Genomic DNA, 19,169 nt, shown 5'->3' with positions numbered 1-19,169 from the left:
TAGATTTTTATGCATGTTATTTTCAAGAAATAATGCGCCGGATAAATTCAATGCTTTAGATTTATTATTCTTTTTAATATTGGTAATATTTTAAATCATTTTTTGTGTATTTTGTAAAATTTGTTTCAGTTGACTTGTCGGGTTTTGCATTTAGACGCCTGATTTCATAGCGTATAAGAATATAACTGGTGGTTTACATGCATCCACCATACGTCGTTATTTTTATTATTTTTATATACTTGTATTGGTTTACATAAAAATGAAAAATTATTATAATTTTTATAGGGCAAGATATTTAAATCTATTCAGAATAAATTATTAAAAAAGTTTTTTTGTTTCAAAACTTTTTTACTTTTTACAAGTTAAGCTTGATTTTCATGCATCCGTTATCCGTTGATACAATGGTCCGACGGCGTTCTAATTGGTCATAGGGTTTTCGCGCCACTTTTCATCCGTAATTTTTTTTACTCCAGCCCGTCAACGAAGAAAGTTAAAATAATTTTAACTTTTCGTACGATAACGGAAGTTTTGATACTTTTTTGATAAATCTAATCTAACCTTAATAAAAATATAAGTAAAACAGCTAAATCATTATGGAAATGAAAATATAAAATGACACCAATCACAAGCAATTATTGTTCTCTTCCAAGTCTATTGAAAATAATGAAAATGTTATTTTTTTCCTCACCCAAATCGTTAAAACCCATTATCAACCTCTTTTTTTCCGTGGTGTTATCTGTCTATTAGAAATCATTTGATTGATCAGTTCGTGTAAGTTTATTGAAAGTGACATAAATCTTGTTGCTGCGGCGCGGATTGTGGCGAGTTTAGAAGATAACTTCGGTCAGCGCGAAAATACGAGAAGCTCTGGTGTCTCTCCAGTGTATACTATAGTGTGTATTGTAGCAAATATTCTAGCGGTACATTGTTCTGCTCACTCATTTTTACCTGAAGGCATTGTGGTTGGCAAAATCTTCAAACTGAATTAACGTATTTTGACCATAGCGTCTCACTACGGCTTCCATGAATTCATCGACAAAATCATCATAGAGTTTGCCAGTCACCCTTTTCTGTCGCAAACCGACATATAATGGATCCTCCAGCAAATTCTACAAATCAATATTCAAGATTGTTATTATTTGAAAGGGTTAACTTTTATGGAAATTGAAACTGAAACTGTGATATCGAACTTCCATTACTTCCATAACTACGTCGTTAAGGAACATCTTCTAGCGCGGTTCATTGTTATTTACTGATTTACTCAACTACGTTTCCGAATTACTTATAGTGAGGCTCGCCGTGGACAACTCAAGCCTCTCACCACTGAACGTGATGCTGATTTGTATTGTTTTGTATTATGTATTGTTTTAACATAATGTTCCTCAAGTCTAATTTTTAGTGGTCTTTATGTTTCCCCTATGTAAGATTTGAGCACTCCACCTCACCTCATTCATTTGATGAAACAGCTCTATGAGAACAACAATGCTAAAACCAGAACTAATAACACGCTATCGAGTAGTTTCAAAAGTAACGCAGTGACAATGGCGAGGAATGCAACAACAAAGCCGACCAAAATATGAAAGGCTGCAGCAATCACACGAAACACTAAACTGCGCATTGCGAACTCCCTTATTTTCCCTTTCCCTATAGCTAAGGATGGCTCTAAAACCAGGGCCCTAAAGAAAAGCGATAAATAAAGAATAAACGCCTTGAAGATGTGGGAATATCGACGGCTGCTGCGAATGCCATCGAACTCGATTGAACAAACATCAATGCATATGGAGAGATTGGTGGTGGAGGGGAAGGTAGAGGGAAGGCGATCACCTGAAGGGTCACCTAAAAGATGGGTAGACCAAGTCAGAACCCAAGTGAACCACAACCTGCTCGAAGTCTCACATATGAAACATTCTCAAACAACTTCCGATGAAGTAAGGGGAATCAACACATGATGTCACCATACCCTCATGTAGGGTGAAGGAGTGAAGAGAGATATAAGATTTAGCACTCACATGGTAGACCCCCAACCCATGACAGACACATTTTTTTCTTTTTATGAAAACCCTTTGATTTCGTGTTTATTAAGACGGACATTAAGGGGCTGTTAGCTTTAAAAACAGTTCCGATCTTATACTACTTCCTGATATGGCAGATTTTTTCAGAAATACTGCCCATGTAAGAAATTTAGGTACATGCGATAAAACCATATATTTATTAATTAAAGAATATCGACTACAAACTGCACTCTGTGAAACCGAGTCGGTTAAATGGGTATATAAATCTTCTGAAGGAATTTGTATAAGTCGTTACTAGACACAAGCATCAGCCAGTCATTCGTACGGCTTCCTACAGCTTCGTACGGCTTTCGTTTGCGCTCCCCACAAAACACATACACAAGGAGAAGTGCGAGCGCCTTGCTAAATATTGGAAAGTGAAATTGACGTTTAAATTTGACACTGTTGACAAGTCTACTGCTACTAGCGCCCCCAATATCGCTTGTAGGAACTACGGACTAGATTGTAACGCATGACGGGAAGTTTAAAAAAATAAAAAATTTTAATTCTTCATTTATTTTTAATTATGACATACATAAAAACACAAAAAATACACCATTTTTTAAAAATATGTTTAATATCATTATCAAATATACAACAGAAATTAATTTCAACAAAATAAATTAATAAAATTAAAAGAATAATGTTACAAGTAGATCAAGAGACAAAATTAATTATAACAAAACTGAAAAAAATGGCGTCATAGATGGCTTAGAAATGAAGCCATCTATGAATTATATAGGATTATTGTATATATATATTGTTATATTATTAATGTCATCGATCATCATTTTTAAGCCAGCTGGACGATTATTTCAAACATACAAGCTGAGTTCGTTCATAGTGCTCTTAGAAATCTAGATAAACAAAGAATAATAAATTAAAAGTATTCCAGGGGAAAAGAGAGGAAGAACCTGTATCGTCTCTGATATCTGTCAGGGTATTGTTGAAAGTGTCATCTTTTTGCTCGAAGTTTTCAGGTCGATTAAAAAGATGACATTTACAACAATACTTTGCCGTAACTTTCACAAATATCAGAGAGAGAGTACAGGTATTGCCTCTCTTTTCCTCTGGGATGCTTTATATCTGTTGTTCTTTGTTTATCTATATTTCTCAGAGCATAATGCCGAACACGACTACAGTATATAATAATTTCAATATCCTAAGTGGAAAGAAAAAAGATCACCCTTCTGTTTTGTACTATGGTCCCTTTCTTCCGATGGCTCATCTCGTTGATATTTAGGAAGGTATCCATAAAATATATATTTTATTATCGGTCCTGGGATGAAAAAATATAAAATTCAATTTGATTTGATGATCCTTTTCTGTCACCTAAATCAGGAGAATGACAATGAGCATGTTAAGATGAAAAAAAACTTATTTATCAACACTTACCTACACGTTAGTCCAAGGAGTTTTATCAAAAACCTATATTTGCCTAAATAATTTATGTATTCAATTTAAAAGCAAACTGCAGCTTGTAAACAAAAGAAATAAAATGGCGACAAGTCAACGTCAACGACCCGACAAGGAGAAAAGTGGTGTTCGAATAACAAATTTAGGGTTACAAAAAATTGTTTTTGTCTCCTTTCAACGCACACTTTAGAAAGAAAAAGAGATGAACAGTTATACTGAAAGAATGTCAAGGTTTTATCTGTCACTCTTGTCAATAATTTATCGGTAAGGAAGATTCCTAGAAAATCGCTTGTAGTCAAGTTTTCAACCATTTCCAGTTCTCCCATAAGAAGTGTCATCCACCTGGCGCTCCCATTCGATCATGGCTAATATTCAGAGTCAGGGCTAATCGATATTCGGAATTTTCGAGTTGCGCTATTGCGCCAGGACTTGCTAACAGAAGAATTTATATATACAGGGTGGTCCGAACTGTATTTCGGAAACTATAAAAATAGGTAAAAAAGTTCGTATAAATATATGTCCTAAAATGCTTAGTTTCGGTTACGGTGTAGAAGGATACGATACAGGTTGTAGAAATTCGATTATTTCGATTTTTTTTTCAAATAATTTCTGAAGTAATATCAATATATGGATGAAAATTGGTGTCTGGGAGTTTTTTGACATGAGAAATGTGACTTTCATGTCAATATGACTCCTACTTGTAGAGGGCGCCACCTACATATTATTTAACTGGTGTGAAGGGTAATAACTTTTCGTCTGTACCTGTATAAAACTACTAAGTAAAAAATATACATTTACGACATTTTTTACGTAAAAAAGGTCTCTTGGTAAAAATTGCTACGAGTAATGGTTCTCGAGATATTTGGAATCGAAATTATCAATACCTGTACCATGTTGTACCATGTTGACTAAATAGTTATTAGACTGAAATCATGAATTTCAAATGTTTTTGTGCCAAAAATTCAACAGAAACTGTTTTATAATTTTTTTCGCAGATAATTTTATGATAAAAATTTCCCAAATTTATTATTTCAGTCAAATAACTATATACTGAATGTGTTTATTTTTTGTCAATAATGACATGTATTGCCCCTATTTCCGTTCTAAATATCTTGAGAACAGTTGCTCGTTGATTTTTTTCGTAAAAAGTCACGTAAATGTATATTTTTTACTCAGTAGCTTTATACAGGTAAGGACGAAAAGCTATTACTCTTCAAAACAGTTAAAACCACATGTAGATGGCGCCCCCTACAGGTAGGAGTCATATTGAAATCAAAATCAAATTTCTCATGTCAAAAAACCCCCAGACACCAATTTTCATCCAAATATTGACATTACATAAATTATTTGGAAAAACACGAAATAAAAATGAAACTCCACACCCTGTATCACCGAAACTAAGCATTTTAGGACATACATTTATACGAACTTTTTACTTATTTTTATCTGCAGAATATGCTGCCGAAGTTTCCGGAATACAATTCGGACCACCCTGTATATGAATGAAACACATTTTGGAGGGTATTCCTTGGGATGTCCTTCTTGACACCTTCTAATCGTTTTAATAATTCTATTCTCCATGTCATCAAGTAAAATGAAAGTTTGATAAGATTTGATGATTAGCCTACGGACCTATGACTTTCCACACTCACATTGTACCATAAAATAGTTATGATATTGTTATGTTTCTAAAACCTGCGGATTATATGAGATATTCACTTCATCGGAAAAATTCTCATATGCAAGGATATGTCCTTGGCATTTTTATTTTTTTATTTAATGGAAGTTCCACATAACAGTTTTATATCAAATCAGACATTGTCTACCAACATTAAACAAATAATAAATAAAAAATAACTGTTATCTGAAACACTTTCTTAAACACTTCAATTGTTTATTTTTCATATATATCGCTACCTGTAAGACACACTACTATAATACTGTCAAAAGTGCAAGAAAGTATTTCAATTTTATAACAAAAAATAATAAAAAATATACAAGAAAAGCGATAAATATGCTATGTTAGAAATAACTATTAAGTGTTCAATAACCTGATTATTAGTGCCGACATCTAAGACAATAGGAAGACATTCGTGTGGTTTAATACCAGCTAATGCAGTATAGAGAGCCAATTTTCCTACAGGAATACCCATGCCACATGCCCCTAAATCACCAAGCCCCAGAATACGTTCACCATCTGTTACTACAATGGCTCTCACGTTTGGTTCCGGCCTACAAATAAAGCTACCGTTTAGTTTATTATCTATTAGTCATTTTTCAAAATAAAAAAAAAATAACATTCAGTAAAGTTTGCAAAAAAAATGTTAGTAATGTGTCTAAGGGTTAATTATTCAATGTAAATGCCAATCAAGGAGTGGTAAAATTAAATTTTTTACAACGCAAGGAATAACAAGTAGTTTCATTTTTGAAATTATTTCTTTGTAATATTGTCCGTTTGTTATTTCCTATCCATTTTTAAATATAAAAAACTGTGATATATTTTTTTAAATTACCTAATTTTATTATACTGACATTCCTGTCTAAAAAAGTTATACCAGTTATCAACAATAGGCTAAAATATACCGTGAATAAACTACGCTCGTTTATGGAAATAAATATTATTGGCCTTTAAATCGGTATTTCCCCGACATATAAATCGGTGGTCTGTATTTTAATGACTAATGATAATTTTCTATAAGAAGTTTAATAGTGGAATATCCTGTTTGTTATTTGGTTACTTGCATTTTTATTTATTAAAAATGATTTCCTGTTCAAAATAAAATTGATTTGTATATGTTGATGAAAATATGCATATGTTCACTGTAAAAAATTTAAGAGAATATTCGTCAAACAAAAAAATATTCGTCCCATCGACGAACAGCATCAGCGAATAGAGAGTATGGGACTAAAGACGATAAAAAGTTTAAAAAATTATGTTTGGTTGTTTCTAACACTTTAAAACTAATTTAATTGCAAGACTATGTTAAGTTATAAGAATACATTTTTTGTAATAAAATTTATAAGTTATTATTTCTTTGTTTTATTTTTATATTATTTGTTTTATCTAAATTTTATACAAGGTGGTCCGAACTGTGTACCGGAAACTTCGGCAGTATATTTTGTAGATAAAAATAAGTAAAAAAGTTCGTATAAATGTATGTCCTAAAACGCTTAGTTTGGGAGATACAGGGTGTAGAAGTTTCATTTTTATTTCGATTTTTTTCCAAATAATTTTTTTTAAATAATTTCTGTAGTAACGTCAATATTGGGATGAAATTTTCTGTTTGGTAGTTTTTTGACATGAGAAATTTGATTTTTTGATGTCAATATGATTCCTATTTGTAGGGGGCGCCACCTACATGTGTTTAAATTGTTTTGAAGAGTAATAACTTTGCGTCCGTACGTGTATAAAACTACTAAGTGAATATACATTTCCATGACTTTTTATGTTAAAAATGTCTCTTGAGAAAAATCGCTACGAGCAACCGTTCTCAAGATATTTAGAATTGAATTAGTCAATACATGTCATTATTAACATAAATAAACACGTTGAGTAGGTAATTACTTGACTGAAATAATAAATTTGGCAAATTTTTATATTTTTAAATCAATCATAATTTTTTATTCGAAAAAATAATGATAAAACAGTGTCTGTTAAACTTTTGGCATAAAAACATTTCAAATTTATAATTTCAGTCTAATGACTATTTAGTCAAGGTGTTTAATTTATGTCAATGATGACAGGTATTAATAATTTCGATACCAAATATCTCGAGAACCATTACTCGTAGCGACTTTTGCCAAGAGACCTTTTATACGTAAAAAACATCGTAAATGTATATTTTTTACTCAGTAGTTTTATACAGGTACGGACGAAAAGTTATTACTCTTGAAATCGGTTAAAAAATACGTAGGAGTCATACTGACATCAGAATCAAATTTCTCATGTTAAAAAACTCCCAAAATCCACCCTTCATCCAAATATTGCCGTTAATTCAGAAATCATTTGGAAAAATCTAAATAAAAATTCCCCACCCTGTATCTCCGAAACTAAGCTTATTACCACCTTATTACTTTGAATAAGAAGACTAAGGAAGGAGCATAATGCTATCCATGTATTCATGCATGGTGGGCGGAAAAAGGACTCTAGGGTGGGGATTCTTGACAATTCTGTTTGACGATTCATTTGACACATTTGAATTTGATTTGAAATTTTGTGGATTTGTCAGTGTTGTATTGTTAGCTTATTTTATGTTATTTATTATTTATTCTACTACTGATAGTTGTATAAAGGTAGTAAATCTAGATCGAAATTGGGGCAGAACTTAAATTAATAGTGACACTATCGCGATTTATCGAAAAAGACTCTAAAATAGTTAGTTGTGTAGCGTGCGGTAGATCTCGGCAAAAATCGAGTGAAATAATGGAACAACTTTTCGCTAGTAAGTGACTATATAATATACATAGGTGTAGTAAAAAAATCGGATGTTCGTGTTAATAAATAATTATTAAAACTTATCTGTTTTTTTATTATAATAATATGTTTTTATAACAATTTTAATAACTACCAACATTTATTCACAACGTAAAATAAAAAAAATTATTGAGTCTACCCTACATTACAGTTTTACATTTTTCAAATAAAATTAGAACGGCACTGATAAACCGGAATTTAAGTCGGCCATATTTGAGTCCCATCGCGGTGGACCTAAGATTTTTGATATGCTGCTTCCTTAGTCTTCTTATTCAAAGGCATATTAGTACCTATATTTATACAAACTTTTTTACTTATTTTTATCTGCAGAATATGCTGCTGAAGTTTCCGGAATACAATTCGGACCACCATGTATATTATTTTCAAATATTGCTAAAGTAAACGCCACGAATGTTTGGGAGTGATTCATCGCTTGATGAAGTTAGAATCGACACGCGCGCTATCATTTTTACATTAAAAACGTAAATTTTTACCGCAGACGTAAACCTACGTTTAAAACCTTAAAGGCTCGGTCTAATCATCTGCCTGTGCTCCTCCTACTTGTTCTAAAATGTTAGCGTGATTGACAAAGACGATACTATATCGCGTTTCTTTGATTGATTCGTTTTTGTGCGTCAGTCCATTGGTGTGCTTGCAGTGCGGCCAATGGGGCATTCCAGTTTATATTTATAACCCAGAGAGAAACTAATAACTAAAGTGAGAGGGTTTGTGGAATAGGGCATTTCAGACGCGCATAGCGTTTAGGCGGTCAAAAAAGGAAGTTTTCAACTTTGCAAGTTAAACATTTGACAGGATTAATTAGATTGTCAGTAGCTTTTTCTATTTCTTAGCTCTAGAAGGAGATAACGAAAATCTGTTGATAAACGGAGCAAATCGGAGTAATAAATTGTTTTTGACTGAATGTGCCTGTTCTTTTAGCTTGTCAGAAGAGAAGATTATTGTCATTATTGATTATTTCAGATTCCACGATTATTCGCATGCATTTTTGTAATTTTTGTTTTGTGGTTGAGACCCAGACAAAACGTTTCCTTTAAAGGTAAGTTTTATCTCGGTAATTATTTTAACATACCTAATAGTAATAGTGAGTGCACATAATAATCGTACATTGCTAATTTATTTTTTAATTTAAAACATCACATTCTTTTCTGATACCTATGGAACGACTAGGTATTATACCTGGTATTATTTCCAGTAATACAAATTATTTTCTTTAACTGCTAGGTTCTTGTTATAGAATAAAGACTATCAAAAACATTGAATACCTACGGGATACCTACTGATACTCTGTGCGAGCTCCCAACCGTGCTTCCCTGTTCACTCCCAATCAAGTTAGATAAAAAAAGACACCGAAGATTGCAGCCTTGAGTTGGAGTATGGCAAGGAGTATGGAGTTAAATAAATTATTATGTTCCTACACAGTATTTTATTTATATGTTTTAATGCTTTAAAGTCTAATAATAAATTTTCGTTGTCAACAAAATAGTATAAAAAAACTACGAAGATTTCTTATTATAAACTTGAAAGATTAAGATTCGGTTCAAATATACAAATTTTAAATTTTTGGTGCCAGTATATAGGTATGAATGCAACTTACTATATCGATAATGCGCTCATAGTTCGGGTTAGACGCCAAAGGCCGCGCCACTAACACAGTCTTCAAAAATTAACGTTGATAGGTCTCTCTCACTTTAGTTATTAGGGTTCTCTCTGTTTATAACCAAATATATGTTTTGACAAGACTTTGACAGTTTGCTGGAATTATTATTGATTATTTTATTTTTGTGTTTTAGTATAAATTTGGATATTTTTTAATTGTTTTGTTAGTGAAACCATCGGTAAGTACGAGATTTGAGCTAAGGGGTAAATTAACAGATAAATTTAGTGTGTAAAATAGTCTTACCCCTTGGCGCTTTTGTTTGTAGTTGAAATTTTACCGAAAATGCCCGGCAAACGACTAAATGAAGGGCAGAAAGAATTCATTATGCGGTTGGTTGCTTATTTCTTGCGGGAACGCGACAACGATGGCCCTTTGCTCCCTGTTACATCAGTCCAGGAGGTACTATTGCATAATTCATTAAAAAAGGCAGGTTCCCAAATAATTATTTGTTTACAGCGCGTTGCCGCCGCCTTAGGCATTTCTAAAAACACCGTCTCCAAAAACATAAACAACAGATTATATATTGATTATTATATGACTTGAAACACCACGGCACTGGAATTAAGTTTTATGTGACTTTGAACAGATTAGTTCACATGGTAGCAACCGATGAATCACTCCCAAACATTCGTGGCGTTTACTATATACGCATGAACTTCACAAAGGCGAATACGAATATCAAAAAATATGCGAATATTCGTTGCATCACTGTTACATTACTAGGTTACAGTATCAGTGTCTAGTGAACATTGCATGAAAATTATAATCTGTAGATAATATGGCCAACCGACGATTCTAAATATTCTCTTCATCTTGATAATAAGCAAACTTTCGATTTAAACAGATAAATACGGATAAAAATATTGTATAATATCTTATTAATCAAGTTAATTCAAAAAGTATAATATGCATTCTAACAAACAAGAATGGTTATAGAAAAACAACATTTAACTTTTATAGAATAGTCACTGGCAATTGATTTTATGAATATACACGCAGAATATATAAAATATTTAGGGAATACATAAAATAATAATTTTTATATCGACATCTGGTATAACAACATTGATTTACGAGACGAAACGTCAGTCAGCTATGGCTGTCAGTCAGAAATAGATATTTTATGAGAGACCTTTTTAAAATCAAAATAAGAAAATATTTAGAAAAAAATTTACTCTAGAAAAATATTTTTTATGAACTATTAGAATAGATATAAATCTTATAATTAATATGGTGGCAATTGTATTATTTTAAGCTGGGATTTTGACGATCTTCTCAGAATCACTATAAATTATACATACTGTATATTTAAATCATTATTTTTTCAATAATTTTATTTGTAAGATCTTTTATAGTTATTATTAAGTTATAACCCAACCAACCTTACCATAGAATGATAGATTTTTATTTATAAACACAAAATCAAGACAATAAAATTACCAAAAACGCTTTCTATGTACCAGTTTCTAAGGACTTCAAAAACATGTCCTATATCATTAATGGTGATAAATAGTCCCCTGGGTCTTCTATAGATCAGTCCAAACTTTTGACAAGCCAATCCTACAGTTGGTGTGTACACTATTGGCATAAGAGCTTCGATATTTTCCGTCAATAGTCGGAAAAATAATTTTTCATTTCGATCGTGTAGTTCTGTCAGGTACAGATACTTGTTCAGGTCTTCTTGGTATCGATCAATGGATATCCTGCAAAGTTCCAGCTGCTCCTCTTGCGTTTTGAAACGGGCCGGTTGGAGGCCATGAATACCCAAAGCCTGACGCTCTTCCAATGTGAATGCTAACCCCTGTAGCAATAAAATATTAATAGAATAAAAATAAGACTTAAGAACAGTAAGTGTGATCAGTGTAATAAACTAAAACTTATACAGGGTGATTCAAAAAACATGTGCCATCTCTAGTGGGGAGATTCCTCACGTAAAAATAAGATTTATTTTTCATATCAACATAGGTCCAATGCTGCTTTGTTTGGTAACTATATACACGGTGTTAAGTGTTAATATTTTTTCGATTTATTATAATTTTCTTCCAAGCACTTTTAGCGTTTGGAATGAAATTTTGAGGATAAACGTTACTATAAATGCGACATATTTAAAAGCTGTCTCTTGATATTTTGTGAATTTCGGCCTCATCCTCTCTTGATATTTTGTCAATTCGATTCCTGCGAAAGTTTTAAATAAGTACTCATTGATCCCTCATCACAAAATATGAAAAAAGTTCCTATAAACATGGGTATGGAAATGGATAATTTTAGAGTTACAGGATGTTAAAACTTTTTAAAATTAGGTTTTTTGTAATTATTTTAAATACCATTATTTTTTTAATTGAAATTGCTGTAGGTTGGACTAATAGTCATAATATTTAATAATAAATGAGGTAAAATATATAATTTATTAATTTTATTTTATTTTAATTTTATTATTGTGATTAATAAAATTGGGTTTATATATAGGAGGCCGAATTCAACAAAATATCAAGAGAACATTTAATTGGCATTAAAGGGACTACATAATTCTGACATCAAAAGAAAAAAGTCAGTGGCGCACGTTTTTTTTTTTAATATTCCAGTGATAACCCATATGCACGTCCCTGATAAATTAGTCGACACTATTTTAGCATTAAAATATGTAGCACTTATAGTAACTTTTACCGTCAAAATTTAATTCGAATCAGTAGTACTTGGAAGAAAAAATAAATCGAAAACATATTAAGATTTTAACACCCTGTAGCTACGAAACAACGCAGAATCGGACTTATGTTGATGTGAAAAATAAATCTTATTTTTACGTGAGGAATCTCCCCACGAGAGACGGCACATGTTTCTTGAAACACCCTGTATAATAAAATAACTTCGATAACCTTTCATTATATTTATTTTGACAAAAAACAAAAAGACTCTTTCCATGCTCAGGGTTGGGTAACGACGCGTAGAAAATTATTCTACGTGTATGTAGAAAAGTGCGTTGAAAATGTAGAATATGTAAAATATTAAGCAGTGGCGCAGCTACCATAGGACAGCTCGGTGCGAAGCACCGGAGCCCCGCAGAGCCCTTCAAAAAAAAAATTAAATAAATAATATACATTATTTTGGTTGTGAGTATTTTGTTCTTTACTCAGGGGCCCCCAAAAGCTCAAGTTACGCCCCCGAAAATGTGTAAAATCTGAGGACACGTACAAAATTAATTTTGTATATTTAAAGCCGTTTTTTCACTTTAGAACTTTCTCCCTTGGTATTTTCTTTAAATTCTCTAAATGTTACAACTGTTGTTTTCACCATCATGTTATCTCCTGTAGAACAGGGTGTTTCTCTTTAAAATCGTCCAATTTCACCCACCCTGTACAGTGTGACATGACAAGAGATGGACACACTTTCATTTTAAGGGTATATTTGCAATGAAATGCGGTTAGCTTTAACACGTTTGTAGATGGACACATCTGGTACCTTAACAATAGGGGAACAAAAATCGTTTATATAAATGGAAAACGATTATCCTGTTTAAATTTTACGCGGGATTTCCTATGTTCAGTTAAACGATGCACAATGCGAATGAATACAATAATGTTCTGTACTTTGCAAAAGTATGTTTGGTGTTGTATTTCCATATTGGTATTCCTAATACCTATGGTTTTCTAAAAAAAATCAACCAATCACTATTAACTAATTAATTTTTTTCCGGAATATTGCTTTAAATGAATTTTGTCTAAAATTGTACATTTTTGTGAAATTTGATTACGTGTTCTCATTCAAGTGTGTCGGTAGTAATTAATCCAAGGTTGTAAGAAAAAAAACTTAGATGACTGCGACCGTAAACAGACATTTAATTTTAACTTATTTAAGAATTTTCAGAAACTGGACCATTTTACTACTGACCAGGAGCTTCTGGTCGAGTTAATTTTAGAGAACTCGCCCAAATATATGAATTATACAGTACGTCTGTCCGTTCTGTAGCTACGGTGTATCCGCGAGAGGGAAAACTATATTCTCTGGATGTTTTTCGTAAAAAATTAGACGACGCGTCCCATCAATAAAAATTCGACAAATTTGCAAAAGTAGCCAATAAAATGAGTGAGCGGAGCGATTTGCGGTGACGTACTCGTCAAGTCGACGTATAAAATATATTGCTATTTATTTAAATGTCTTTTGTCCGCATTCCTTTCATAGACATAGATCCAGCAGACGTACTTTATATGACGATATCGACGAAGAAAAGTCGACAAAATAAAAAAGTGATTTATTGTAAACACCACTGCGTAGATCCAAAAGGAAACCAGCATATTAGCACAGATTTCACAGATTATAATTGTTTTTTCTTTATTGGTTTTCGTAGTTCCAATTTTCGAAATCGGGCACTAGTTAGATTACTAGTTTGCGCACATACCATGCCCACTTATGGCCTCTAAAATTGTGCACAGCGCCTGACCGGCATAATTATTAGAGAGATATCGGAAAACCGAATAGCGTCATGCAGTATTTACGCGTACCTTATCATGGTTACGATATTCCCGAGTCAATTTTTAACGCAACACCCGCTAATAACGTTACTGCCTGATGTAATTTGCGGATCAATTACACCAAGCGCTATTTCTAAATAACGTTTAAAAATTGCTTAAATGGGCATGTGCGGGTATTTGACAACCGGGGCCGGCCGGCGAGAGATTTTATTTTAGGTTATGTTTGAATTGTTTTGAATTATTACTTTAGTTTTATTAGGTAATTTGATATTTAAGTAGCTGGGAATAGTTTTAATTAAATAAATATGGCACAAAATATGGATTCCACCTCTTCCAATATTAAAGAACCTATAAAGAGGCTTAGGTTTACAGCAGATGACGACTTAGCCCTTCTAAGAGAATTTGTTGCTTGTTGCCCTAAACCCACTGGCAGACGTTGAACAATAAAGCACTGGAAATAAGCACATTAGCCCTTTAGTTTTAAAATACCTAGTAAACAAAACAATTTCAAAGTTTTAAATTCAAAGTTAGGTTAAGTTTAAATAGCGGACGCGACGCGAACAGAATTCTTTCCGATCCGATAACTATAAATGAAGAGAGTTAATACCACCTCACGTAAAGGAAATAACACCTGACCTTATTAACGTCCATGCACGCTATTCAGTTTAGCGATATCTCTCTATTACGCTGTTTATTGTTATTTTACGCGAGTTTATTTTTGCGCACAGGAAATTTTACTCGTTTGCACATCGTCATAAAAAACAATTTTCGTACCACGAATTAGGGATAAGATTTTTATCAGTATACATATAGTATACCTAATCTGTGATATTAGTACCTTCAATTTGTCTAACCGACAAAAAATGCAGCTTACGGTAGGCGCACACTGGCCAGAGCCGCAGGCGCCGCATCGTCCGAAGAAAAATATTGTTTGTGTCTTGGACAGCTTAACCCCAGCAACCTAACCTAACCTAACCTAAATAATAGTTTACGATTATTTTTCATTTATCACCTCAGACAAAAATGTATATTTTTTTTTCTGGTAAAAACAAAATTTATTTAATAATGAAATAAAGGCTAATTTCATTATTAAATAAATATAACAATCATGTTAGTAAAATTGTACATCTTATAATGCTATGACAGCTACGTTAAATAGTATTAAATTAAATTAAATAATTACTATATGATTAGAAAAAATGCTTATCAATGTACAAATATTGTTTGAATATAATAGATTTAAGGGGTTTATAGTTATTTTTCATTATGTGGGAAAGTAGCATAATATGTATTTTAACTATCTGAGAAAAAATGTCAAGTACCTAATTTATTATTACATATTTGCAAAAAAGTTGAAATTCCAAAAATAAGTTATTTACTGAGTGTTTTTGTTATTACTGATATTTTCAAAATAATTGCAGTATCGATTATCTTTATCTTCGAAAAATACTTCTGGGCCACTTTTCGCCACTAGAAAAAAAATTATAAAATAAAATAGTTATTTTTTGTAAACACGACCGCAACGTTGATCCAACGGAGACCAATTTGTCAGCGGTATTTTACTAAAATATATAAAATCCTTAAGTAACTGACATACTGATTAATCACGATCCTGCTCAAACCACTCAACGTAAGAAGCTCAATTTTGGCATACAGGTTGATTCTAGGGTGTAGAGGTTCGATAAGAAGGGATTTTTCGAAATTCCAGTTCAAAGACGGTGAAACCACCCCTTAAATATTACAATATTTTTTATTTAAGTAAACGGTCAAGTTTCCGAAAAACGCTTAAAAACGTATATTTTATTTTGTTTTTTTACATATTTTAAGATTTTTTAAAAATGTATACAGGGTGTTTCAAAAAATCTGGTTTGGTCATTGATTAATCACGATCCTGCTTAAAGCGCTTGACGTAAAAAGCTGATTTTGATTCTAACATTTAAAGGTCTAGATGTTTCACCAATGTAAAATTTATCGTATTCACAGGGTATTTGGTATATTACATTTTTTGTTTGTTGTTCTGTATTCATTGGTTTAGTATGTGATAAAATTGATCTAAGTGTATTTTGTTACAAAATGTTACTTTAAATGTTAGAATTAAAGAACATAAAGATTATTTAAGAAAGGGAGATTTTCACAAATCTAAGATTTGTCAGCATTCATGGGACACAGGGCACAGAATAAATTTTAATAACGCCAAAATTATAATGAAAGAAGCGATAGCCTCTAAAAGAAAAATAAAAGAGGCTTTTTTAATTCAATCTAATAAAAATAAATGTATTGCTCATGCATCTGTAGATGTTAGTAATGTATGGCAATCGCTTCTTTGATTTTAAAGAACATTACATAAATAAACATAACATACGTAAAATTTAAAAATAATCATACAGAAGTTTGGGCTTTTTGGTTTTACCTTATTAAGTAATTATCAGGTAGTAATTGTTAATTTTGAAGTTTAACTTAATATAATGTCATTTTAACAGAACGTCAACGATTTCTTGTAGACGTATCTGTTTTAAAAAGTAAAGTGTTCTCGAATAGTTCAATTTAAATATTTTAAATAGTTTTTTTCTTGATTCTTTATATTTTTTGCTTCCGACGACGGAAAGAGAAAACTTTCCGAAACGTTAAGCATTTTTTTCTTTGTTAGGCAAATTTTTATTACTGTAAACACAACTTCTGACAAGCAGCGTCCGTTTAGGTTTAACGCAGAAGTGTTTACAAAAAATACCTATTTTATTTTGTTGATTTTTCTTGCAGTGGCGAAAAACCCAAAAGGATTTTTTTGGATAGATGAATCCGCCACATAGGTATAGACATTTTTTATTAACAAGTTATTGTTTGGTTGTGTTATTTCCGAGATTAACCCTGTAATATTGAAGATAACTTTATTTTGGACCTTAATCGTATAACATACATTATTTACAATTATCTTTAAGAAAACATTCACTAATAATTAATAATGGCATTTCTAAATTTGTTTAACTATTTAGACTTTTATTGTGAGCTCATTTTTTAATAAACTTTTTAGAACAAAAACTTTTCAAAATCCGATCTTGTTTGTTTATAAACCTAAATAAGATCTGATTTATAACTTTTGAAAAACTTTTTAATAATTCTAAATTTCCAATTCTAGATATTTTATCTTAGTTTAAATCTTAGGACGCAAAACGTGGCATTTAAAAATAATATCGTTGATTAAAGAAATAGGAAGATGCGCAACCTTACTGGCGATTTCGTGACACAAAACATATCCGAGATGTAGCTGGCGTTACCGTCAGCCTGTCCGAGAACTCAGAGATTTAGTTTAGCTCTGCGCCGCAGCGCGCTGATAGTTGTTTACAGCGCAGTGGATAAATAATACTGTACACTAGTTCTGCTTTCAGTCGACAGAGTGAGTGGTTGCCGGAGACAGTGTTGCCAGAACTACCGATTAATCCGTAGATTTACGGATTTTGAGTACAGTACGTTAATAACGGACTTTCTATCTATAAACAATGTAATATAATATTATATGAGAGTTGGTTTGGAAATGAAGATCGCTGTTATTTTATATGTAAAATGTTATGGTAAATGTCAATAATCGTCATTTCCAAGCCAACTAAACGATTTTTTTTTCGTTCGTACGACATATTCAGTAACTATAAAATAATTTTTATTTTTGTTGTTTATTCTATGTTTAACACGAATAAATTTTCAATACATAAACGCGGATTTGTCATCTAAAGATATTTTCGTCAAATGTATTACAGATATTACACATTTTAATATGGCCACACTGTCGCTTTCAGATCCACATCGAAAACAAGTGTTTTATGCGTTGATCGTAGAACGATTCGTGTCTCAACCATACAGCACTTGAGACGTAAGGGGAAATCAAATCAGCCTCGTCACGAATTCGCCCATTAGATTGCGTATCTTCAATTCTTTCAATCAAATATTAAATATACGATACAAAAAATTATAATCATTGGGAATGAGGATTTTGCTAACTCTATTTATCTTCTAATTCTATTAAAATGTTAACAACAAAACATTATTTATTCGAGATAACAATAAAGCCTTTTTACAAAATTTGGTGGAAGTTTAATTAAGATTTATGTGTTGTAACACTAAACACACTGTAATACTTTAATTTAAGTGGTAATATTTGTAAAAAAATGTTAATCATTAATTTATATATTGAGTTGCTCCAGGTATAATAAAATAAAGTAATTATTATTTTAAGCAATGTCTCTATCATAAGCATAAAACTACCAGTGCAAATTTTTAACTTATGCTGGTGCAATTCATACAATTCACCATCACTTTTTTTTCTTTGTTCTATTTCAAAAAATTGATTTCATTTATTTTGGCACCTTAAAATACATGTGAAGCACTGCCAAATGTTTAAAACATCTAAGTATATAGTCAGAAATGTAAGTTTAATACCCCGTATATTAGAGTATTTATTTCAGATTTTTTTATTCTTAGGAAAAATAAAAAAAATAAAATATTTTCTTCTAAATATTTTTTCTTTTCATGCAAAAGCCTCTTGACTGAAAATCAGTTCATCAAACTGAAAATCAGTTTTCAATTTATCTAATAACGGTAAATTGTTTTATTCAAAATACTAACTAAACTAAATTAAAAAAATACTACACTTTTTAATACCAATAAATATTAATAATTATAATAATATTTAGTATGATGAATTGACTATTTTTCTTCTATGATATATAGAAAACTTATACACGGTCCTTAAAGACCGGCTTTGGGTGTGAATTTCCGTGTGTACAAAGAGTCAATATGTTCAATACAATAAGATGTACAAGATCGCCTTAGCTATTCACTCCTAGACGTAAACAGTAAATGCCGACCCGAGACTCTCTCTTGCCGAGTCGCACGAATAAATACATTAGTGATCAAATAGACGATACAATTTAGATATAATAGAAACATTTTTGAAGTGGAACTTATTTACGCGCGCTGATAGTAAACATTCAAGGCTCTGTCACGACAAGCGACACACAGGCAAGAGGAAAAGTGGTAAGGGCAACCTACGGCTTAAAAAAAATCGTTCGATTTAAATGAAATTTGGTATATCA

General features: G+C 31.7%; 1 protein-coding gene across 1 annotated transcript in view; it reads right to left on the bottom strand.

Moving 5' to 3' along the window:
• LOC115886819 (NADP-dependent malic enzyme) overlaps positions 1–19,169 on the bottom strand; it is a 50,038-nt gene that overhangs the window by 15,220 nt on the left and 15,649 nt on the right. Inside the window, exons 3-5 of the mRNA XM_030906122.1 lie at positions 11,080–11,420; positions 5,519–5,699; positions 949–1,109 (exon numbers count right to left, since the gene is read on the bottom strand). Coding sequence (XP_030761982.1) covers positions 949–1,109; positions 5,519–5,699; positions 11,080–11,420 — 683 coding nt within the window. The remainder of the gene's footprint in view (positions 1–948; positions 1,110–5,518; positions 5,700–11,079; positions 11,421–19,169) is intronic.

This window comes from Sitophilus oryzae, unplaced genomic scaffold, assembly GCF_002938485.1.
Source record: "Sitophilus oryzae breed Bouriz unplaced genomic scaffold, Soryzae_2.0 scaffold_499_pilon_pilon, whole genome shotgun sequence".
NCBI classification, from domain to species: domain Eukaryota; kingdom Metazoa; phylum Arthropoda; class Insecta; order Coleoptera; family Curculionidae; genus Sitophilus; species Sitophilus oryzae.
The sequence above is the reverse complement of the archived record's forward strand: the minus strand, read 5'-3'. Positions and strand labels throughout refer to the sequence as shown.